The sequence below is a fragment of the Camelus bactrianus genome, chromosome 1, assembly GCF_048773025.1.
Source record: "Camelus bactrianus isolate YW-2024 breed Bactrian camel chromosome 1, ASM4877302v1, whole genome shotgun sequence".
In the NCBI taxonomy this organism is placed as follows: Eukaryota; Metazoa; Chordata; class Mammalia; order Artiodactyla; family Camelidae; genus Camelus; species Camelus bactrianus.
In genome coordinates, this window is record NC_133539.1 from 2,787,432 (window position 1) to 2,812,172 (window position 24,741).

Here is a 24,741-nt window from a genome sequence, read left to right on the forward strand (position 1 = left end):
AAAGGGGGAGTAAGTGATGTTGTCAGGTAAGAGACTAAACCAAAAAACTCCAGGTTTGGGTTTTCTCGGCAGAAGAGAAATGTTAAAGAACTTTCTTGCTGTAAGAAGCAACTCTCGGTCCCCGAGTCCTCACTGCCCCTCGTCCGGCCGTGACGCAGGTGCCCATGTCCCCTCGCCTCGCTCTCAGCAGAACCTCCAGTGGAAGCCCCTTCTGGAAATTCTCCCCAATGCGTTGGAGGCCCCCCACCCCCGGGGGGGCACAGCAGCCAGCCTGGGGGTCAGGACATGGCCCTGGGGACGCTCTGGGGACATGTGCAGTCAGAGCCCAGGTGCAAGGCCCCTCACCTGCTCCTCGGGTCCGGTGCCCCTTCCTGAGTTCAGGGCCTTCCCGAGCCCACCAGGGGCAGTCTGAATGAAAATTTGGAGAATCACGTTGAAAGAAAAGGAGAGAGGAGAAGCCAAGGAGGAGAGCGACGGGGACGCCCCCGTCTGGTCCCCGAGACGCTGGCCCCTGGGCAGCCCCCTCACTCACCTCGTTGGGCTCCCAGAGCCAGACGTCGAAGGTGGGCTTCCGCAGGGCTTGTATGGTCTCGGGGGAGAGCAGGTACTGGGGAGGACGGGGGAGCGGCGTCAGCCGGCCCTGAGACAAAGGCACGGGTGCCTTCCCCACCCCCCACCCAGGGCACCTGCGCACAGACCCAAAGGTTACATCCCACGAGAATTCTGGAGAGGATGAAACTGCGGGGACAGACCTCCCACCCGCGGTGGCCGGGGGCAGGGCAAGATCTCCGGGAATGACCACCCTGGGGACGAGGGGACTTTTGGGGACACAGAAAGAACATTTACACCTGACGGTGGGGGAGGCTGCGTGGCCGTGTGTCTGTCGCACTTCACAGCACAGGGCGCCCACGGCAGGCGGCCTTTATTGCGTGCTAACGACATCTCGACAAACCTGACTGACAGACGCGCAGTGAAGTGGAGTCAAGGGAACTGTTTTTTACTTGGCATAAATTCAAATACTGCCCACGAAGCTATTGTGATGGCTTTTTGGCGGGGGGAGCCTGTCACTGGCTTAGCTATGGGCTCTGACTGCAGTTTGCTGAGGGGGCTGGAGCCGGGGGAGGTCAGAGTCCAGGCCACACTGTGACAAGAAAGAGCAGATTTTAGACAGAAGACAGTCACAGTGTTTGAGAATTAGATGTATTTGTCTCTGAGGTCCTTCTGTTTGTTTTTTAAAAAGGGATCTGCAGTGGAGGTTGGGCATCCTTTGTTTGGCCCCAGGCTGGGCCTTGGGACCCCGGACAGGACAGGGTCCTGAGACGTGGGCCACGAGCTCCTATGGGAAAAGGCTCTGGGGTCCATGTGAAAACCTTGGACGGTATTTAGCTCGTCCTTCACACCTGAGGGGGGACACCCTGGCGGGAAGGCTCTGGGGGGCTTTGCTGCTGCAGGGACAGCAGGGGGACCTGCCTTGTGCACGGCCAGGCCCCTGTCTGCAGGGTCCCGGCTGCCGCGAAGCCCAAATCTGAGCACGAGGGCGCGTCAATCAGTGGGGCTGGGTTCCTCTCAGTCACCGGCTGAAGGCATTGGTGACGGGGTGACCACCAGCACCAGACCCTCCTTTTGTAATTGTTTGAAGACCCCTCCCTCAGTTCCCAGGGCGCTGCTGCTTTAACAAGGGCCCGGGGTCCCCAGTAACTGAGAAATTCTTTGTGACAATAAAGCAAAACTTCTAATAGCTCCATACTGTTCAGGGCCAGGAGATGCAATGAAGCAGATTTTAAATAATTGAGCTAAAAGTGAAAGTTCTTTAAAGTAACATTTGAGTGTATAAACCGCTGGCCAAGGGGGCGATGGGGGGCTGGGCGGACACCAGCGAGGGGCCATTATCTCTCGGCACAGTCAGCTCTGGCCTGGGCCACTTTTGCTACACAAACGTCACAGAGAAAATACATTCCACCTAAGAATTACAGGAGGGTTCCACAGCCCAGGGCCCTGGAGGGAGCTGGTTTTGCAAATGTGCAGACAGTTGGCGGCCAGGAGGCCAGGGTGACTGGGGGGGGGGGACCGCGCCCTGGGGCTGCAGACACAGCCCCGTTTCTTCAGAGGCAGGACCTCATCTTACCTTGGGATATGCGGGGACATCACGTCGAGGCGTCAACTTCTTAGTGCTATCCAAGAAACTGTACTTACAGGGACAGCTGGTCCTGCAGAGAAGAGCCAAGATCAGTTCTGGCGCCACCGCGTCGGCCCTGGTGTTCACCCGGGCGGCGGCCTGTGGGGCTCTCATCGCAACAAGAACAAAAAACCCCAAAGCCCAAACCCAGCCCAAACCCCACGAGCCCCTCTGGCCTCGTTTGTTGTGGAAGAATAAGTCATAAAGCCAAGGATGCCGCGTGGCCGAACCGGGAGCACTCCGCCTGCACCTCCCGAGCAACACTGAGGCCTCGGGAAACCCACCACCTTCATCTCAGAGAAGCTCCGAAAACTCTTTTCAGTGATGCAAGCAAAACAGTTATTCTAAAAAAATTGAAAAGAAAAGAAATAAAAAAAGTCAGCCCCATCTCACCCACTTCCTTCCTCTGAATCTCACACCTGGAAGTGCCTTCTGTTAAGTTTTGGAGTCTCCTAGAATTGTGCTCGGCATAGACGCACACGGACAGCCTCTGCGGCTTTTGTTGAGGGGGGAAGTAATTAGGTTTATCTATGTATTTCAAATGGAGGCCCTGGGGGTGGAACCCAGGACCTCACGCACGCTAGGCACGCGCTCTGCCACTGAGCTCTCCCTTCCCCCGCTCCTGGTACTTTCAACAAGGATGGAACTGCACCAAACTTGCTCTTTGGCAATTTGTTTTTTCCCACTGAACATGCCACCAACTCATTGCTTCTGCCTCAAAGAGCTCAACCTCACCAAAAAGCAAGTCCTCCTCTGGGCCCCGGGAGGGGTGGGCCGCACGTCACCCACCCCGCCTCCCGCGATGGACTTGCAAGGTGTCCCCAGCTGTCTGCACTACACATGTTGAGAGATGAATCCACTACCTGACTGCTCTTTGTTACTTAACATCAAGGCATCGCCCACAAGAACAGAACAAGAAGAACCCGGTGGTTTTAGGGGGATCCACTTCCCGACGTCAGGGGTGAGTGTGCTGGCCTGTGGGTCATAGCATGAGGCTGCAGGTGGGGGCTGCCCCAGACCTGGCACCCCACCTGGCACCTTAACTGAAGGTGTTCTCCATCCTCCCCTGAACAGGGAGGACAGCAGGGAAGGGGGGTAGGTTCCACACCCGATTCGTGTGAGATTCCCAGGCTGGGGGTGGGACCAGCACAGAAGCTCATGCGGTTTGTAAATACAGCTCCATCTTCCGGAAGAGCAGTTTAATACCATATCATAGCATCCTTTAAGCTGCATGTCTCCTCTGGGAAATTTACCTTAAGTAAAGAATTAGATGCAAACCAACAGCGCGAAGGTATTCATCTCTGCGTTATCTGTTGCTGCAAAACCATGGAATCAAACCAGAAAGCCAGCAGGGTGTCCCCAAATGGGAAATAGCTGAGACCATTACGGTACATCAGCGAGGTGGACCGTTACGTGGGCTCTGAGACGGTTACGAGCACTGTGCGGGGCGAGGGGACTTCAGGTGAAAGGGAAGACTCTTCCTTGTGTACAGTACGTCCTAAAAAGTTGTGCAAAACCATTCGCCAAGACACGAGACTAAAAGAAATCAGCTGGCAGATGAAAGCAAGTGCAGACCCCACGGCTTTCTGGACAAACGTATGATGCTGCGGGTCGGTGACATTTTGATCTATTTATTGCTCACAACGTTGTAAATGAAAAGAGAATACAACACAGTATTTCTTAGCCGTTTGTCAAAACTCGGTGGGACTCTGTTCCTAGAAAAACACCTGGGAAGCTCAGGACTGGATTCCCGCCGGGAGCGTCGCGGTCCCTGCTGTCACCACGGATTCACCCCCCCATCAGCAGAGGCGGGAGGTTTTACAAGGAGGCTACGTGGCCTGACAGACTCGGAATAACACGTCTAATTCCTTTTTGCAAAAAGAGCATTTGGTATTATTTTCTTGGCGTGCTGTTATTCCTTCTCTTGAGCCGATGTTTGCAAAAATCATCAGACTTGCTTCATGCGTGGAGGGTCTTTTAAGACAGACGTAGTGAAACAGTGACAAAACCAAGAAAAGGCACCAAGCAAGCGATTTCCACGGTCACCCCTGTAAGCGAGAGGAGTCCCGTTTACACACTCCTGAGCAGGGGAACTTGGTCTTAAGAACACGGTGTCGTCATGATTCCTTTTCTGCTTTTAACCTCTTTGCACACACGCCCACGCCTGGGCTGCCCAGGGAAGTCCTGCTCCTTCCCCGGAGGGCTGTGTAAGCTTTCACCACGCGAGGTGTGGGAATCCAGCTGCTTCCTCGAACATCCCAGCACTGGGAGCGTCTGCTGGGGCCTGGTGCCTCCTGCCAGGGCCGCCCCACCTCGGCCAGGCGCCCCCCGCCTGCTCCCTCTGCGCCCCGTTGCCATGGGAACCAGCCTCCCCCAGCTGACAGTGCCTTTTCCTTTCATTCTACGTGGGGCTTGTTTTTGCTTTCATTTTCTGTGCTCCCAGCCTCCCCTCCTCTGGGGCTCCCCGTCCGGTGGTCAAGGTCGTTTATTGGGGATGAAAGTGGCGATTACAGACCCCAGAACCCTCAGATGCCGCCCTGTGCTCTGCAGCCCCCGCCGGGGTGAGCCAGCAAGCTCCACTCCGTGCAGGCACGTGCTCAGCAAGGCCCGGCCCTGCCCCACATGTGGGCAATCACCTTCTTCGTTCATGGCGGAAAACCCAAGAGAGACCCAGGGCATGTGTCTCAGGGGACAGCAGTCTGTTCGGGGGGTGTTTGTGGGTCTGCGCCCGACCGGATCACTGACCCCACTCCCCCAGGGCAAGGTGGCCGTGGGCCACTTGGACTCCCAGCTCTGAGGACCCGCTGCGGCATGCTCGTGTGGGCGAAGGTGGTCCGCACTTAAGGTTTCCTGGCCGCCTAAGTGGGTCCCCCTCCTCCCCGGCCTGGTGCCTTTGATCCCCTCTGGCCACCCCCTGAGGCAGGATCCCCGAGCAGCTGGGCTGACGTCGTCCCGTGTGATTTCTCCCCGCCCCCGCCCCTGCAGTCTGGGCGAGGTCCCAGGTAACAAGCCTGGTCCCAGGAGGCTGAATGGCTACAAGGCCCCTCCGCCTGATTAAAGCAGAGCCCCGCCGTCAACAGAGACGGAAGAGGCGGTGCAAATGGCTTGTCCTCCATCTGCATCCATTCCTTCGTGAAGGAGAGGGCACGGCTGTCTGGGCCCCTGGGCCAGGGTCCGAGGTGGCTGCTGTGGGTTAGACCTGAGCCCTGAGACTGGATTTCTTTTTCCCAGCTGTGTCGCAGTGTGTGAGCTCTCACGCCATTCTGTTTTTGACTGAAGAGTCACAATAACCCGTCTCTCACCTACATGGGATGCTGTAAAAACTGCCTGCCGAGAACACGCTGCCTCCAGGAGCAGTCAGGGCACTGGGGAGGCTCCTCTCGGATTATTGCGCTGTGAGCTCCAAAAATGTGCTTCCTGGGGGAGCAGGGAGGAGGCCCTGCCACCGGGACGAGGCTCAGCTCGGCCCGCTCCACCCCCGACGGACACCCGCAGGTGACAGCTCGCCTCCCACGAGCTCTGAAGCTGGGCGGCTCTTCCCCAGGTGGCGCGTGGCGACCCCCGAGAGTCATGCTGAAGTCCTGGCCCCATGCACCTGCGACGGTGACCTCGCTTGGGGATAGGGTTGTTACAAGTGTAATGAGTTCAGACTGGCCATACTGGAGGAGGGTGGCCCCAGACCCAACGTGACTGGTGCCCTTTTAAAAGGGGACATCGTGACAGAGACAGACACACACAGAGAAATGGCCCAGGGAAGACGGGGGCAGAGACCGGAGGGGCGCTCTCCGAGCCGAGGGACAGCACGCGCCGCTGAGAACCGCCAGGAGCTAGAAGAGCGCCTGGGACAGTCTCCCGGGAGCCGGGCCCTCCGGGTGCCCGCGTCAGACCCCTGGCACGCCTCCTGCTTTTGAACCACAAAGCCCTACCATGTCAGTGCTCCAGTCTGTGCTTTTGTTTTCTAAAGACTTTCTTTTTCACTGTATTACACTTGGGGGGCGGGGGGAGGCAATTAGGCTTATTTATTTGTTTAATGGAGGTGGTGGGGACCGAGCCCAGGACCTGGGCACGCTAAGCACGCGCTCCACCACGGTGCTATGTTACAGCCGCCACAGGAAACTAGTACCACTTGGGTGGAAGTTTGTTTTTCCTCCTGCAACCTGCCCTGCGGGGCCAGCGCACACAGGAAACCACACCAGGGGCGCACGTCACCCTGCCCCCGCCCGGCTCCCACGGAACAGGAGTGGGGGGTGCGCATCAGAGGGGGCCGGTGACACGACGGGGCAGGCCAGCCAGGCGGGGGCTGGCGACTTACCCCTGGCTGCTCTCGATTTAGTCACTTGGGAAGGTAGGAGAGGCTGCCTTACAAAATGCCTCCTGCTTTTGAACCACAAGGTTGTACCTCTGAAACTGATAGAATACTGTAAATCAACTATACCAATCCCCCCAAACCAAACCCCAAACTGCCTCCTGTAAGTGATTTGTGGGCTCTCTGGACACAGCACATCTGCGGGTGAGGCGATCCCACAGAGGGGGACCTGTGGGGACCGCGGCCCACCAGGCACCACTCTCTCGCCCCAGCGGACACGGCACACGGCTGCGACTGCCAGTATGGGGCTGGTGGCAGAGGGACTGAGGTAGGGCTTGGCTGACTGGCTTTTCTCCCCCGGGCATCAGGACTGGCCACAGGATGGAGGTCCAGCACGTGGCAGCCGGGGCGCAAGGGCAGCTAGAGGGCTGAGCCCGAGGGTGACACTGTGACCAGAGGCGTGGTGGCCCCAGCATCCTTGCAGCTTGCAGTTGCCAGGCAACTCCAGGGCTCCTCCAGGTTACATGAGGGTCTCTCTCCTGACCCCAAACAGCCTCTCACTATGAGGATGCAGGGATGAATCGTTCGCTCACAATTTTCTGTTGTCACAAACTCCTTCACCCAACTTCCTCCAAATCGAGTGGACTGAGACATCACGAAATCCAAATTAGCTGACAAGTATGTGGGATGTGAACTCGGCAGTGTCCCGGTAAGTCACACACGGACGTGGCTCTGAGCCCGTGAGGCTACTCCCCGGGCCTGCCGCGAGGCCGCCAGCCCCGCCGTACTCCGCTGGGACCAAGCCGCCGCCATCAGCACCCCTGTGCCTCCGGCCCCGCAGGCCCTTCCACTCGGCCACGCTCCACACGAAGCAGGTTGCTCTCAATTTTTAAAACACAGGGGATGAGCTTCAAGATGTTAGATGTTCTCCATAGGACAATTTGGTGCATTGGCACAGGGCTTCTCAGGTCCAGTAGTCCCATTAAATCCTCTGAGGTCTGGCTGTAACTGCAGCATCCTTAGTGGCCCCCTGGATGGTAACCGTGGGCGTGAAGAAGCCCAAGGGAGCAGACAGGTGTGAGCGGGTCCTGGTGCGTCCAGCCCCGCACGCTGCAGGTGCTCAATGCGTGTGCAGCGTCCAGCCCCGCACGCTGCAGGTGCTCAATGCGTGTGCAGCGTCCAGCATCATCTTGGCTGACCTTGTGTGTTTCTGTCCTCAGCCTGAACATCTGCTTTGGATGTGGCTTTGGTAGAGGGTCCGGCTGTACCCCAAACCTCACTTCTGAGGCAGGGGGCATTTTTTCCATGAGTTTTGGAAACCTGGTCCACCTCACGCTGGCTCCCCAAGGGCACATGTGGAGGGACCCTTGTTCAGCAGGACAAGTGGTTTCTGTGTCCAGAATGGCTGAACCTCGTGGCACAGTTCCCCTGACCTGCTGCTCTGTGCTGTGGGGACATCCTCATGGGAGCGGGGCCTCTGGGGCCCCGGACACTCATCCCCTGTAAGCCAAAGGCTGTTCTGCTTTGATTGCCCGCTTTCTTAAAAAATCAGTGTCAACTTCATTCAAGGAGAGAAGTGAATCCTAACACTGATCTGCAGGAAGGTCATTCTCCCTCCCTGTGAAGTCATCCTCTTGGCCTCCATCTGCCGTAAACGCTCCTTTATGATAAGAAAGCTGTGTAATCGAAAAGCAAATCCCAGATGGTGCCACCCCAGCCAGAGCTGAGTCAGACCTTCAGCCTTGCTTCTGGGAAAACGCAGCCCCTCCCACCCCCGTATGTTCACATGGAGCTCTGCCCCAGGCTCATCTGGCGCGGACCTTACCTGTTGCTTCTGGCTGCCAGCTCCTCCCTCATCTTTCTAATGTCGCTCTTGCATTTCTCAATCTCCACCACTTTCAGTCCTTCCACTGGTGACAGAGAGAAACAACGGGGTCACCATGGATATGCGAGGCCGGTGACTGGGGGCTCCCACGTCCCCCGGGGGTAAGCTGGCCTGGGCAGTGGTTGCCACTCCCTCCAGGCTGCAAATACTCAGGGTCTCACCCTCAATCAGCCCACCACAGATGACTCACGTGGCGGGTCTGTTCTGTGGCCCAGAGAGAAGCATCGCGATCATCTGTGTGGCCCCTTGGGAGGGAAGCCCCTTCCCCTCCCATTCCCTGAATCTGAATCTCCACTCTTCCCGCACCCACTTCTCGCTTTCTTTCCATATCCCTGAGCACCAGCCGAGGACACGGGACAGAGAGTCTTTTATCCCCGAAAGGAAAAGGGGGTATGTGTTCTCAGGGCATTAAAATGCAATGAAGGGCTCAGTGGTTGCAAAACCGCAGCCTTCCCAGCAAGGATTAAAATTTCATTAAGATAAGCTTTTAAGTTAAAAAAATTTCATTAAGATAAAAGCTTTGCATTTTAAGGTCCTCTGTAGAGCAGTTCACCAGGAGAAGTGTTCGCTTGAAATGGATGCGAAATGAACAAACCAGGTTAAGACCAGGCTGAGAGACCCTGGTCTTGGTCTCATCCCCGGGGTCCTGCTTCGGGGGGGGGGTCCCCTAAGTCAGGACACTATTTTCATCAAAGGATGGACTGACGCTTATGCCTGCAAGCGAGTATTCAACTCAAGACGTTCACCCTCGCAGGTGCACATTTAGCCCAGCAATCCTGCAAGCTTTGGAAAGGCTTTTAAATCAGAGTCAGTTCATAGGAAATAAAAAAAGATTAGTTTTGTTACTTTGTAATCACCGCTCAATTTTCATGCAAAAAGATACTACCCACAATGCCACTCACTCCGCCTTTTCATCAAGCGTGGCTCTGAATATGGCTAAAAATAACCTGCGGATGGTTTCTAAAAACAAAGCAACTCAATGACTTCCACTGGTTCCCACCAATCCCCTCCCACCCGGAGGGACTCTCAAGACTCTGGAGCTCACATCGGGGGAGACGCTTCCGGTGCCAGGCTCTGGGCAGCCTGGCAGGGACCATAACCTCCCTGCGTGGGTTTTCTGAAGTTTACAGCGTCAGGGGCCAAGCAGGGGCAAGGCTACAGGAAAACACTGCTTCTTTCTGCCCAAATGGCAGGAATCTGGAGGATTTGGTGTTCAGATCTGGTCCCGGTGATCTGCGTCTGCGTGCGTGGGATGCTGTGGGAGAGGCCCTTCTGTACCAGGACACGGGACCAGCGAGGTGGGGAAGCACAGGGAACTAGCCCTCTGTACTCTGGGCTCCCACCAAGAGCCCACGCCCTCCTTCTGGAGCCGGTGCTCTCAGCACTTCTCGGCATCTCAGATCCTGTGAGGAGGTGGATGAAACCACGGGCCTCTTCTAAGAAAAGACACATCACCATGACCCTTGATGGTTTGCACTGAAACCAGCACACAGCCTCCCAGGGTGCTCCTTGGCCTCGGTCCCACTGCGGGAAGCTACCCCCACAGAGGAGGGGGCCACGGCGGGGCTGTGTCTGCAGGGCTGCCGTGGGGACGCTGATGTCAGCAAATGGTACACTCAACATCAGTGGTAGGAAGGGGCTGGGGAAGGGGCTGTGAACACGTGAAGCGCAGACAGTTTCATCAAGTTGAACATATCCAGGGCAGAGACCTGGCATGTGGCGTAGACTTGGACCCAGAAGCGAACAGATCTGGGGAAGAGACTGCGCACGCAGTGCAGAGTCCGAGCAGGGTAGCTGCATCCTGCCAGTCAAGGTCCACGGTTACATTTATTACATTTTGAACACCATTTTTCTAAACACAAAATAACCTGTGATCCTTGCAGAAAATGGAGTTAATACAGAGCATCTCAAAGGTATCTGTGACCCTACTGGCCCAGAAAACAACTCATTTAATATTATATATATTGATTCCAGGCATTTTTCCCACCCTCGTGCTTTCTAAGTATCTATCTGTCGATCTGTTCTTAATTTTTAAAAAGACAAAACTGGAATCATGCTGCTGTTTCCCTGTTTGCTCTTTTCCGTCATCAGTTAAGTCAAGGATGCTGTTTCTCTCAGCAGCTGCCTCCAGATCATGGTTTTTGGTGGGGGCCTCGTGTTTGATTAATTGATGTATTTCAGACTCCTTGGCCACTGATGGCAGGTGATGTGAAGATGAAGCCTTTTGGGCAACATAGTACCGTATTGCTAATCTGAATCTCAGAGATTCAGAATTTCTGGCAATTAGGTTCATGAAGAGCCTGGTTGCCAAGGAGACTGATAGTGAGTAATGAGGTGGCAGAAATGCATTAATCGATGGGAGAGAAAAGCAATGCGTGGTGGGAATTAAAGAGACAGACCGCAGGGGGAGGCCGGGAGACGGCCAGAGCCACGGCGGAGTCAGGCACCAGCAGCCCTGGGCCGTGGGCTCCCCGGCCTTGCTGGAGCTGGGCTGCCTGTGGGAAGATTCCCCAGCTGCCCCGCGGGCCATCCCACCCTGGCGGAGGGAGAAGGCCGCCGGCACTGGGCCTCCCCGCAGGTCCTGCCCCGACAGGGCGACGATGGCTGAGACGCTGTCAGGTTCCTCTGCCAGGGCCCACGCATTCCCCTCAAGCTTTAACTGGGCACAGAGCAGATCCCCGAACTAAAGCAGAGGCGCCCCAGCCCCACCCAGCACTGGAGGCCCCGCTTTATTCTCCCCATCCAGGCGCGGGCCCCAGGCAGGCTGACTGGCAGAGGTGGCGTCACCTGGACGCCGCTGTCCTCTCTGGGACATTAGAAGGGGCTCTGTGGGCCTCCACAGGCCACGGCCGCCCTGATGCCGAGAACCTTTAGGAGTGATTTCCTAAGAAGGACGCCGGCTTTGGGGACAGGGCCCCAGACAACAGCACAGCATGGTCACGGTCACGGTCATGGAGGCAGCTCCATCCACCCTCTTCTCCATCCGCCCCGCCCGGCTCTCCCAAGAGGCCGCCAAGGGCAGGTGGGGCCTGGCTGGGCTGCAGAGCTTCCAGAGCTGTTTCCACACACACGAAGGGGGCAGCGTTTCAGTGCTTCCTCCAAAGACTTCAGTAAGGAACCTGCACAAAGCACGCTTCCTGGGTGACAAGGGGAAAAGCAAGGTCCGGTCTCAGCCTCGCGTTTTCTGGGTTGTTCGCAGGACCCGCGGTGAACATTGCCCCCGGGGCCAGCTCTCCAGCATGTGGGTTGTGGGCCAGGCCGGGGCACAGGACAAAGGCTGGAGGCAGAGTCCCTGGCATGGCGGCCCGTGTCCCACAAACAAGGAAGGAAGGGGGGCCCTGGACGGTCCCCCTCCAACCAGGAAGCCAGGGAGGTCCTGCTTGTCCTGTGTTTATGCAACGGCCTCTAACCTCCACGAGGCCCAGGCTCCTCGCAGAAGGAAAGCACTATCTGGTAAAAGGAAGAAGAGCTTTGAAGGTGAATTAAGAGGAATGGCGGAATTTATGTTGGATTCCAAAGAATCACATGCTTGAGAAGGTAAAGAAAAAAAAAGGCAGGAAATTCCACTTAAAACAAGCCGACCAGCGCCCTGTGGTTAACAGATGGCAGCTCTAATGGTGCCTCCTTGAGCAACAGAAGCAGAAACAGCTCCTAACACAGCAGCTCACACAGGCCAGACAAAGCGTGTGTGAGCGTGTGTGTGGAGGCATGTGCCTGCTCTGTGTGTTTACGTGTGTGTGTGTGTGTGTGTGTGTGTCTGTGTCCCCACATCTGGCCGGCTTGCTCCTGACGGCTGTGCAGGGTCAGGACTGGTCTTCTGAGTCGCTGGGATGGCCAGTTCCCCAAGTGCCCCGAGAGGTCCGATGCAGGACCCCGTCCTACAAAGGCCTCCTCTCTCCACCTCCAAGTCACCTGCCCGTGCTTGTGACCCGCATCTTCGTTGAAGGCAGTGACGGCTGTCCCTGGGTGGCCCCTTGGGATTCATACCCCCGGGAGCTCAGCACAGGTGAGGGGACCATGGCCACCTCCACCCTAAAGGAGAGGCTGCTGGGGGCCGGGAAGGAGTCAGCCCCGAGCACCAGGAGACGGTGCACCCAAAGCCAGGTGGGGTTCACAGAGCACGAGAGCCCCCCGAATCACAGCCACCTCCTGGGGGGTGTGAGCCCCCACGGCCATGCTCCTGTGTCTGGCAGGCAGCCAGAAGAAGGTGCGGATGCCGGGGGCTGACGTGGGGAGAGGTCCCCAAGTAGGGCCGTGGGAGGAACCCACTGCCCGCAGGCCACTCCCCCATCCCGGACCACTGCCAAGTCGCCCTCCAAAGACAGTCCCCTCCTCCCTCCTACTTCTTAGAAATGCGAGCTCCCTTGACCCACTCTTTCAGTGCCTCGGTCTCCTGTGCTAGAAATTAATCCAACTAGTAAAATCACGAGTGGTTTTGATCCGGGCAGTGAGCCTGAGCCCGGGGGATAAAGGGGTGATGCCTTCCTCCAGGTGACTTACGCTCATTACACAAGAGCCCTGGGGGAAACGCTTTCCCTCCCAGGAGCCAGCTGGTTCTGGAAGACTCGGGGGGTGGGGCAGGCCAAGGGAGAAGGTCACCTGGGCTCTGTCCTTTAATGGTCCTCAGTTAACAAGCTGCTTAAAGGCAAAACAAAAACACCTCACAGCCTGATTGTTGTCTCTGTAGCCAGATACTGGAAGCCTCCCACGTTCAGGTCAACACGGCTCTCCAGGGGAGCTTTGAAAATTAATTAACGGCCTCTTTAGCTTGCCTGTTTACAAGTAATGGCGGCACTTAAGGTGGCTTCCGAGTGGGGAGGGCAGGAAGGAGCCGGTGGAGCTGGCGGGGGGGGGGGGGTGCACCTGCTGTCCCCCGGCCCCTCCATCTGCCCCCCAGGCGGTGACTGTGCGACTGTCCACCTCCGTAAATGTAGGTGGTGACTCGGCAGTGAGCATTTTTTGTGTTCTCTATTGGAAACCCTTCCCACGTCTGGAGGGTTCTCTCCCCGATGGGGCTTGGTGGGGATCTGAGCTTGCCCCCTGCACAAGACGGAAATATCATATGCTCACGGCAGTGAACTGTGCCCCCGAGGAGACAGGCTCACCTCCCCACCCCCAGAACCCATGAGTGTGACCTTGTGCAGAAAAAATGATCTCGAGGTGCGACCACGCTGGGTTAGGGTGGGCCCTAAGTCCAAAGGCAGGTGCCCTGAGAGGAGAAGGTAGAAGGAGGCTTGAGACGCAGAGGGGAGGGGAGGGGCCGTGGGAGACGGTGGCTGTCTGGAGCGATGCAGCCGAGAGGCCTGTGGGCAGCACCCAGAGCTAGACTTTCCCCCAGAAGGACCTGACCCTGCCCACAATTTGATCCAGGACGTCTGGCCTCCGGAGCCACGGAAGAATACGTGTGTGTTGTTTTAAGCCCCTGGTTTGCGGTCCTTTGTCATGACAGCCGCTGGAAACGGACGCATTCACTTTCTCTGGCCTCCCTTGCAGCGACGGCATGGGCCTGTGGTCCAGCTCTGCCCAGACTCTGGACCTGTAGCTGGTGTACGGAGAAGCAGCCTCATGCTGGCAGCAGTGGCCACAGGGCCTGGGGGCCCAAGCACAGGTCCTGTGGCGCGAGGGGAGGTACTGCACGTCTGGGGCTCAGATATAAGAGATGGGTGTTCTCATGGCATCAGCTCTATGAGGGCTTTGGGGCACCGGTCCTGCCTCAGACATGCTGAGCCCTGTCTCTGCACCTGCCCAGCACCCAGGAGGGCTCCCCCAGGTCCCCCGGGGAAAGACCCCCTTTCTGCTTGGTGCAGGCACAACCAGGGCCTGCGGCTGCCCCTGCGGCGGGCTGCCACTGCATCTTTCTAACCTGCATCCTCCTCGCAGCGGCCCAGCCTCTTCAGCCGACAGCAAGAGTGGCCCGGCCGGGGCTGGGTGCTGGCCCCAGTTTTATTCCCTTTTGCAATTTGCTGAGTGAACTTGAGCAGATCACTTCCTCTCTTGGTGGCTTCTTCGTCACCAACGGGGAAAATAAAACGGTTCTGAAGCTCCAACAACCACACGGATTTTAAAAACGTCATTGCACTTGGAAAAGTATGACCATGTAAATCATGATTCAAGTTATTTAGGTGAGCTTTTGTTTTTTAAGAGGATCCTGAATTTTTTGTCTTAGAAAAATCTGAGCAATTCATACAAGATGTGAAAAGTGACCTTCAGTGAGTCCTATGATACGAATCAGCCAGGCAGAGTCTGGTGACGCCACGACCCTCACTGCTCTCGGGTTTGGATTCTGTGTACTCGTCCCGAAGTCAGTGAATGTGGTGCCCATGAACCGGCAACCTTGGCCTTGACATTGACAGAGCCGTCCTGCTGTGTGCCTAACCAGGAACTACGCGCCACCTGGAATTCAAACATTGTTCCTTATCTTATGGATGGGGACACAAAGGGTGAGTGACTGGAAGCTGTTTTCCTCCCAGAGTTTTAGCTCCCTGATCACTGAATCAAGACTTGGTGATGATCTCGTAGGCATTTTCCAAAAATTACCAAGAAACAACATAAAACCTCATGAAACCAGAGAGGATGGGTCAGCGGCTCACTTATATAAAAAGAGACACACACTGGATGTTCTGCAGAAGGCCGTCCCTGGAGGGGGCTGGGTCTGGGGGCCTCACGGTTTCACTCTGGGCTCTTCTGCATGGAGGGGACGGGGTGCCAGGCGCCGTCCTACTGTGACATGTACTGTGTTGCAAGTTATCCCCACACTTACAAACGCCCTGTGTTACTGAGTTACTTTTAAAATAGGATAAAACGCTTTAAGATTAGTCACTGTTCTGGCCCCTGTTATCTTCAAAGGTAAATTCCGAGCAGCTCACAAAGAAGAGGCCCTCACCTTCGGCCTCCGCTCCCTGGCCCTCACCACACCCCACTGGGCCCCGTGGTTAACTGAAACAGAGGTTAAAAGACGCATCAGGGAAAAGGAAACAAAAACCCCACTCACGTTCGACCCGTTTCTCTAGCACGGCCAAGTGGTTTGCAACTTCAGCTTTCAGTTCGTTGATTTTAAATGCCCTGAGGAGGAAAAAAACAAAACATCAATATAACTCACACAATCCTCAAAGTTAAAATGGGTTCAGCCAACGCCTGCTGGCTCCCTGCCAAGAGTGAGGTCTACAGGAGGCCAGTGAGGGGCGCGCAGGGGAGCTGCATCTGTGGAACTCACGGGGTTGGGGGTGCGGAGGAACAGGACACACCCTCCAGTTATCTCGAGGGTGCCTTCTCCAAGACGGGGACACGGAGCAGGTGTCTTTACGTCCCCACACCTGAGAGTGAGCAGACGCTCTCCGGGGGCGGGGGAAGGGGACCCGCGTCCTCTGCTCACAGCTGGCACAACCCAGCCCCCATCCCACCCTGCTGGGCGCAGACCGCCTTCAGGGGACCTGGTGTGCCCTCTCCAGGCCTCTGAGTCATACAGTTCAACAACTCCTGGGCTTTAAGAAAATACCCTCTGCCCTTTCCCCATTTTAACTACCCCAGGCCGGTTAAAATGCCAGTGAAGTAGCTAGGGAATGGAAAGCATTTCCTCCAGAACTGGCAGGCTGACTCGGAACGAGAGGAAGCCCCTCCAGCTACATGGGAGCTCAGGGAAACCCTCCTTTAAAGCTGTCCGCTCTTGTAGGTTCAAGTCCTGGCCCCAGAAAAGCCAGCTGAGAGAATGCTCAGCAACAGGGGCTCTCGTTCTGAAAGTGCCCCCGTGACACGGCCTGTGGTGCAAGGTGGACGCTTTCTGGCCCCCATCCGAGTCACAGAGCGATGTCACTGGGAAGGGGGCTTCTCAAGTGCTGTGTTGGAGCCTGGCGGCCAGGACAGCCTCAGAGCAAGGGGCCCAGCACCGCCGCCGAGAGAGGAAGCACCGCGCTCTGGGGACCGCGTGTCGAGGAGATTCTGCACCTCGAGAACTGCTCGGCCACCTGGGTCAGCACGCTCTGGATCAGTTCTTCTTTCTCTGCAGATGACAAGAGAGAGACTGATGGGAGAAACACTCCTCGGACCGTCAGGGGCCGCATCTGCATGCTGTGGGCGGTGGTGCTGACGCCGGGCACCTGGAGGGACGCCCTGCCACCTGCCGGCAGCAGGGCCTCACCTGGGCCTGGGGTCTCCTACCACCTGCAGACGTGCTTTCGCTCCTGGGCTGCTGCTCGGCAGAGTGGCCGGGGCTGTGGTCCCCCTGCCGTTGGCACCAGCAGTAAAAGGTGCTCAGGACAGGGTCCCTAAAGCCGGGACTAGTTTTCAGGCAGGGCCCTGGTCCATTTTATGAGGGCAATTACTATGACAAAGCGAGTTCAAGGCATATTTTAAGTGCAAAACACTGTTCTCGAGGCAGGTCCCAGGGAGGAAGTGGGCCGGGGGGAGCGAGGCTGCCCCTTGGTTGCCTGTCACATGAAACCGGGCTGCGTGGCTGGTTTTACAAGGATCAGGCCCCAGGCTGAATACAACCTGCCCGTTTTCCTGTTTCCTGACTGGGCCCAACGCAGGATGCCTTGTAGGAAGGTGTGGGCTGTGTGGCCCTGTTCCAGCAACTCTGTGCCCTTGGGGAGGGGGAGCTCTTTTCTTGGCTCCGGGGCCCTCGGCTCACACCCTAAACACTGAGGACCTAAATCAGGCTTCCTCCTGATTCCATGTTGACCTGAGTGAGGCCTAACCATCCACTAAAACCAACCCAAATCAAAACCAAACCAAGCCTGCCTAAACAAATAATCTCAATCATCCAATTTGGCAATGAGTCTCAAAAGCTCAGAACGTTCATGTGCTGTGCCCTAATGCCTCCGTTTCTAGGAAACAACCACGTGTGTTCACAGAAGATGTTCATCACACTGTTACTTAGCACAGTGAAAACCCTAGCAGCCTATACGTCCATCAAGTGGACATCAAATAAGTGACGGTGTTTCTACACCATGGGAACATATTCTGCTATTAGACATAATACCTTGGAAAATGCTCATGTCTACTGTTGAAGTAAAAAAAGCCTGTAACACCATGTGACTTGATTTTTGAAAACACTGGGAGGGTACACTCCGAAATAACAGTAGTAGTTACTTTTTGGTTGTAAGATTATGTGTAAACTTTTCCCTTTATTTTTGTTTCTCTATATCTAACACATTTCTATGATAAACATAATGTTAATTCATAAACATGTTTTAAAAGTCAGCCTCTCAGACCCCACCCCTCCACTTGCCAGATGAAAGGGTGGACCAGATGACCCAAGATTCCCTCTGGCTTCGGCTCTATGACTCAGATGATGAGAAGAAAACCGAAGTCTTGTTGTATCTCTTAGAGCTGTGAGAGTGAAAACGCCAGCCAGGAAGCACACTGCTGAGCTGATCTGAGCCCTATCCTTCAGAGACGCCCGTACCCACCAGGGAAGGGAATGGCGACCCCACTGATGAGAACACCCAGTAAGAAGGCTTCACAGGCCTCCCTGGTGAACACAGCAGGATTTTAGACCTCTTATTCTGGAATCTTCGGCAAAAGTAATGGGTCACATAAGCTTCATGAGTGAGTGATCTACCTCAAAGTCTTGAGATAAATTTATAAGTCCGTCAACAATTAACATTTATAGATTACTCCACTTAACAGTAGGACACACATTCTTTTCAGGTGCCCACAAAGCATACACCAAGGCAGACCACATGCTAGTCCACAAAAAAAACCCTCAACAAATTTAAAAGAATTGCAACATATGGAGTGTGGTCTCTGACCTTTAAGAGAATCGAAGTAGAAACCAGTAACAGAAAGACAGCAGGAACACTGCAAATGCTCTGAAGCTAAACAACACACTGCTAAGGAAATCTCAAGGGATACAGAAATAGACACAGAACTGAATGAAAATGAAAAATACAACACATCAAAATTTAGCTGTGGGACACAGCCAAAGCAGTGCCGAGAGGAATATTTATAGCACTGCAATGCTTGCAATAGCAGAGAGGAAAAATCTCAACTCGATAATCTAGAACCTAGGAAACACAAAGCACAGTAAACCCACACATTGCTGGTGGGAATAGAAAATGGTTTTCTAGCTACTCTGGAAAATGTTTTGGCAGTTTCTTTTTCTTTTTTTTTTTTCTTTCTTTTTCTTTTTCGTAGTACTATAGCTTATATTATTGAAAAAAAACCTGAGCATAAGTGGACCTGCACAGTTCAAACCCATGTTATCAACTATATATATATGTTGATATATATATATATCATATATATATATATGAACTAAAATAATTCTTACTTTGTATTGAAGCATAGTCAATTTACACTGTTAGTTTCAGGTATGCAGCAAGACAATTCAGTCTTACATACATATGTTTCTTTTCCATTACAGTTCATTACGAGAAACTGAACATAGTTCTCTGTGCTATACAGTCGGTCCTTGTGGCAGTTTCTTTAAAAAAACCAAATGTGCAACTACCGTACAACTTAGCAATTGCACCCTGGGGCCGAGAAATGACAAGTTATAGTCACACAAAAGCCTGGACACAATGTTCAGAGAGGCTTTATTTTTAATAACCCCAAACCAGAAACAACCCGGATGCCCTTTGGTAGGTGACTGGATGAACAAACTGTCCAGCCACACCGTGGAATATTACCCAGTAATAAAAAGGACTGAACCTGTGATACACGCAACAACCCGGATGCATGTCCAGAGAACTACGCTGAGTGAAGAAAGTCAATCCCCAAACTCACCTACTGGATGAACATGATGATAGAACATTCTTGAAGTGACAGAATTGTAGAGATGGAGAGCAGACTCATGATTGCCAAGGGTTGAGGAGGGGTGGGGAATAGAAAGGGCTTGGCCGAGGCTATAAAAGGATGGCGGCAGGGATCCTCGTGGGGTTGGAATGTTCTGGATCCGGGCTGCATCAGTGTCAGCAGCCCGGTGGTGAGATCTCACTAGAGTCTGAAAGACGTCACCACTGGGGGAAATGGGCAGACAGTGTCTCTCTGCATTTTTTCTTACAACTGTGTGTGACTCTGTAACTTTTTTAAAAGAAAAAATTTAAATAAAAAACTTAATGTACAAAATGGAAAGAAAAAGAGGAATTTTCCTTTGGACTTTTGAGGTGGGTTCCTTTGAGCATTACAGGATTTTAATGGCTAAATTTAATGTCCAGCCCAAGCAATAAGGATGCTTTTCGTCACTGTACCCCATACCTTCCTCCTCCGGCTCTGTCTGCAGCGCGGACATTCGGACATCCGTACTCCGGTCCGTGTCCTAGCTACACCTCACCTGCGTGCCACCCGGGCCAATGTATCTGTAATCCGCAGAAAGGGCACCAGCACAAAGGTGAGGCTGTAGCGAGGAAGCCCCACCGCCAGGTCGTGGTCCTCCCACTGATGTCACAGAGGTAATCTAGCCCCAGCTGCCTCTTTAGATACTGCACAATCTGCATTCTTTTCAAGGGGAAAAGAGCAAAAAAATGCCTCTGTGTAGAAGGCCAACCACACCCACACGTCCATAAACAGGGCTTGACCAGGAAATGGGCGCCTCCCCCGCCCCAGCCAAGCGCACTGGAATTCCTGCCGCGGGGCACTGTTTCCTCCCAGGGGACTTCGGCACTTACGCTGAACTGTGGCTTACTGTGTGCGAACTGCTCAGGACAGTGCCTGGCCCGTGGTGAGTGTCGCCTGTGAGCTGCTGCTGGTGCTGGCGGCGTTATGTCACTCAGGGTCGCCAAGTGCCACAGGAGTTGCTGTTGCGCCACTGAGGGTCACGGACCGCCACAGGTGGCGTTACGTCGCTCAGGGTCGCCACGGGAGTGTTACTACATCGCTAAGAGCTGCCAAAAGCCACAGGCGACACCCCTTCTGCTTTTTCTAACCCCGTTACTGTGGTGTGGCTCCTGTGCAGTAAACTCCACATACTTCAGGTGTACAGTTTGATGGTTTTGATAGATGTCCACACCCATGAAACCACCACCGCAATCACGACAGTGAACGTTTCCCTCTCTCCCCAAGAGCTGCAATTTTCGAATTCCCGATTTACCCCTTCCCACCCCCTTCACCCCCTGTTTGTTCTCTGTGTCTGTGAGTCTGTTTCTGTTTTGTAGGTGAGTTCATTTGTGCCCTTTTTTTTTTTTTAAGATTCCACACGTAAGCGATATCGTATGGCAGTTTTCTTTCTCTTTTTGGCTGACTTCACTCAGAAGGACAATCTCCAGGTCCACCTGACGCCCCTCTTGCTTTGAGCTTCTCCCGGGTGTCCACACAGCCCCGGGGTGACAGGCTGAGCTCTGGAGGGGACCAGTGTCAGGCTGAGAAGCAGGAGCACCCTCCCCGCAACGTCCCGGAGGAGCCCTTCCCAGCCCCCGTGCCCCCGCGGCTGCAGACACCCCTGAACCCCGGGCGTGGGGGTGACAAGCAGTTTTCATTCGCAAATGTTAGTCATTCCCAGCCTTCGTGGCCAAAGCGCTCCCGATCAGAAAACGGATACATGCGGGAACCCCACCGCTTTCTCCTAAATGCCGTGTGGCATACACTGAATTTTAAAGATGAAAGCGTATTCAAGTAATTTTACTTTGTGAATTTTTAAATAGCTTTAAGAATAACCAGCAGCAACCAGGGATGCTGGCAATTAAGGGCTGGACATGACACGGTCTTCAGGGTCCCCTCTGGACCTTAAAGGTTTTCTTTTAGAAAATTGGGAGAGGAGACAAGGCTGAGAGAACGGGAGGCAGCGTGGACCACAGCTGGTCCATGCGGATGGAGGCTGCCGCGGAGCCAGCCCGTGGTCTCCAGAGAAAGGTCTGCTCCACCAGGGCAGCCGGCGTGTCATTGAGGAGTCGTCCCGGGCCTGGGGCCGTATGGTGAACATCACTGCTCCATTTCACTGTGAGTCCCTCCTGGGCACCACGGCAAGGTTCGGCCCCCGGGTGATTGGTCGTCACAGCAGGGCCTCAGGAGGCCCGTCAGCAGCCTCTTCAGGTCTGAGCTGCTTCTCATCTGCTCTCGCCTGGACTGGCCCGGGCAGGCGCTCCCAGGTGCCTGTCCGGGGGGAAATGCTGGTGCTGGCAGAGTCTCTCACATATTAGAGAAGAGTTTAGTTCCAGGACTGTCTTGAAGTCTGGCAGAATCTGAGTCTAGCTTTTTGTTTTGTTTTGTTTTCTGGGGGGCGGGGTAGGTAATTAGGTTTATTTATTTCAATGGAGGTTCTGGGAATTGAACCCAGGACTTTGTGCAGGCAAATCATGCACTCTACTGCTGAGCTATACCCTCCCCACCTTAAAAAAATTGTTTTTAAATTGAAGTATAGTCAGTTTGCAATGCTGTGTCCATGTCTGGTGCATAGCATCATGTTTCAGTCGTCCACACACAGACACACATTCCTTTTCATATCCTTCTTCACTATAGGTCACTACAAGATATTGAATACAGTTCCCTGTGCTGCACAGAAGAAACCTGCTGTTTATCTATTTTACATATAGTAGTGTGTATCTGCAAATCTCAAATAGTTTTTTTTCTTATTTTTAAAATGTATTAGTGAAGTGTAGTTGATTTACAACGTTAGTCTCAGGCGGGTGGCAAAGTGACTCAGCGACACATATACGTGCATATTTACATTTTCTTCTCAGATTTGTTTTCATTATATGTTATCACAAGAAATTGAATAGAGTCCCCTGTGCTATCCAGTAGGTCGTGGCTTTTTACCTGCTTTATACATAGTTCTGAGTCTAGTTTTAAGGAGGCTGCCAAATCTTGCTGTGGGTCTGCACCAGAGCGGCCCCAGGACCCGCTCCTGGAACAGAACTGAGGGGTCTGGAGCCACCCACCCCCTGGAGATGACGGGAGAGCTGCCTACGGGGGTTTGCAGGCAGGATTCAGCCTGTGGGGTGGCAGGACGGGCACCCTCCCCTGCGGTGTTTAGACAGCCGCCCCGACCAGTAGCCAGGGCAGCATCCACCACCCCGACCCCGGGCCGCCCTCCCCGATGCCAGGCTCCGCCTTGGGCTGCTGCGGATGCTTCAAGGAGCCCGCCTCCGCTTCTCCCAGCCCTTCCAGGAATTGTTTACTTGTTTCAGATAAATCCTGAGTCTCCGTGGCACAGAATGACATAAAACTCTGGTTTAACAGATCGACAGGACAGCTCAACCCTACAATTCCCACTCTAAAGACTGGTCTAACACGAGGCGCTGATTCGGTAGGGCCCGCCAGCTGATCGGTGCATCTCCACCCAGCGCTGAACAGAATGGCAGCCACGGCCAGTCTTCCACCCTCCACAGCCCTGGGTGGGCCGGGACCCGCACCTTCCCCCACCCCGGGGAAAACGGCCCCTCACAGCCCCAGTAATGTACGGGCCTCCCACCTGCGCACTGAGGGAGGGCGGCACGGGGACATCCGCACGGGCGTCTGAACCCCAAGCTTTTGACCCCCTCAATGGTGCGAGGAGTAATACCCTGTGGGCATGCGTGCGGCGCTGGAGTCCGGACGGGTCCCCATCTCTCTGACACGTCTGCAAGTGTTGCACGAGGTTGCTGTTGCGTTTCCGCTGTTCACCTGATGCTCGGGCTGTTTCACCGTATCACCCTCACCCGGGGACTGAGAGACCGAGCACCCTCCAGCAAATACACAGTCGACTGGCACCCTTCCAAAGCGTTACATTTTTCATTACTCTTTTTGTTTGTTTGTGTGTTTTCCTTTGTGTGTGTGGGGGTTAGGTAGGTAGTTAGGTCTATTTACTTATTTATTTTTCACTGGCCGCCCTGAGCCCAGGACCTCGTGCCCGCTCAGCACGCGCTCCGCCACTGAGCTCTACCCTCCCGCACACAAAGCATTTTTTAAAAACACAGATATCCCTTCAGAAAGGGGTGTCCTGCTTTGCAGGAGGGAAAATAACCCACGGTACTTGGGCCCAAAGAGACACTCTGAGGCCCTGAACACCGAGGGTGCATTTGTTTCCAAGGCTCTGTGTAGGGAGGGGTGCCCTGCCCCCCTCCAGGGAAGGCAGGGCTCACCTCTGCTCCACTTTTGCTCTGCTGGCACCTCCAGCCGAGGATGTTCTAGCCCAGGGCACAGTCACCGCAATTCACCGTTTATGGCCGTCATAAATAGACGTGCAGGAGGAGGCCATTTCCTACTGACGGGGGCACAGTACAGTGGTGTGATTAGCAGCGGCCTGGCCTCGCTCCTTAAAGGCACAGGCGCCCTCTCCATGGCCTGTGCTTCCGAGAAGTCACACCCGGCTGACTTGCAGTGCGACTTTGCCTAGATGCTTTCGCCTCCTGTTAGACATTCTGCTGTGACAAAGAAAGCAAAGTGCACCGAAGGGCCCGGGCGACCACGTCTGACATCTGGGGAGTGTCTCGTAACTGTCTTGGCTGAGGACTTGCAGGGTCGCTGCAGACTCACGGCGCCGCGGAGGCAGGAACTGGATTGTTTCTTCCCTCCTTTGCTTTGGAGCTGGGGTTCGTGCTCTGCGTGGTTGGGTTTGATCTCAGATGTTTGGATACAGATCCTCCCTACACCCTCCCTCAGCTCCCTGGGCTTGGTTTTGGGGAAGAATGCATCTGAGCGAGTGCCTTCGACAGCTAGCAATGCAATTCTTCTTAATTATTTTAGAGATTGCAACAACCACGACCATCTTTGCTAGGTTTTCGGCACTGCTCTGGGCGGTTTGCAGAGGTCGACCATGTGGGCCTCCTAAGGACCAAAGTGGCTGCTGATGTGGAGAAAAAGCCTTGTCAGGACATGGCCAGACCCATCCTGCTGACCCCAGGCATGTTCCCACACAGGGCTGCAAAGGTGGGCAGTGTTGCCCTGACCTCTCAGGGCAAAGATCTTCTGCACGAGGGCCTCCTCCCTGAGAACCGCCCCCACCTCCATGGGGTGAGAGGGGCCGTGCCCTATTGAGGGAGGAGGACGTGGGTGTGACAGTCTGTTGAGGATGCCCTCAGGGGAATCTGAATTTGAGAACTGGCAGCTGACCGACTGCACGTGCTGGTGGGACTTTGTCCACGACGCGGTAACCTCGTCTGTTTCAGCAACGGGACGCCTTGTGGGAAAGTTTAATTATGGTAAGCCAAAGGGAGTCAACTCTGGTTCACGCGTCTGGGCTCTGGCAGGGTGTCAGATGACCCCACCAGACCGGCGTCAGGGAGAAGTCTGTCACGATAAATTCCTATCCAATAAGATGATCAATTACGATACAAACGACAGGAGGACGCTTGCGAAAGTCTATCAGAGACTGAGCCTTCTTTTGCAAACCAAGGGTTTTAGTCCCTCTGTGGAAGTCAACATGGTGCATGGCTGGAGAGGCTGCCCAAGGTAAATTAAAAATAAAAAATCCTAGATGACACAGAGGTTGAAATGAGCAGAACAAGCCTTTCATGCAGCAAT

At 54.6% G+C, this 24,741-nt stretch overlaps 1 protein-coding gene across 6 annotated transcripts in view; it reads right to left on the bottom strand.

Moving 5' to 3' along the window:
* Nucleotides 1–24,741, bottom strand: part of PDE9A (phosphodiesterase 9A) — a 92,249-nt gene that overhangs the window by 15,336 nt on the left and 52,172 nt on the right. For 3 of the 6 annotated variants that reach the window (XM_074348116.1, XM_074348024.1, XM_074348185.1), the window contains 6 exons: nt 16,309–16,363; nt 15,359–15,429; nt 8,308–8,392; nt 2,126–2,207; nt 533–607; nt 346–408 (listed from right to left, as the gene is read on the bottom strand). In XM_074348116.1, coding sequence (XP_074204217.1) covers nt 346–408; nt 533–607; nt 2,126–2,207; nt 8,308–8,392; nt 15,359–15,429; nt 16,309–16,363 — 431 coding nt within the window. Of the gene's footprint in view, nt 1–345; nt 409–532; nt 608–2,125; nt 2,208–8,307; nt 8,393–15,358; nt 15,430–16,308; nt 16,364–19,563; nt 20,377–24,741 lie in introns of those variants that run through there. The other 3 variants (XM_074348150.1, XM_074348069.1, XM_074348222.1) reach the window with 2 other exon arrangements.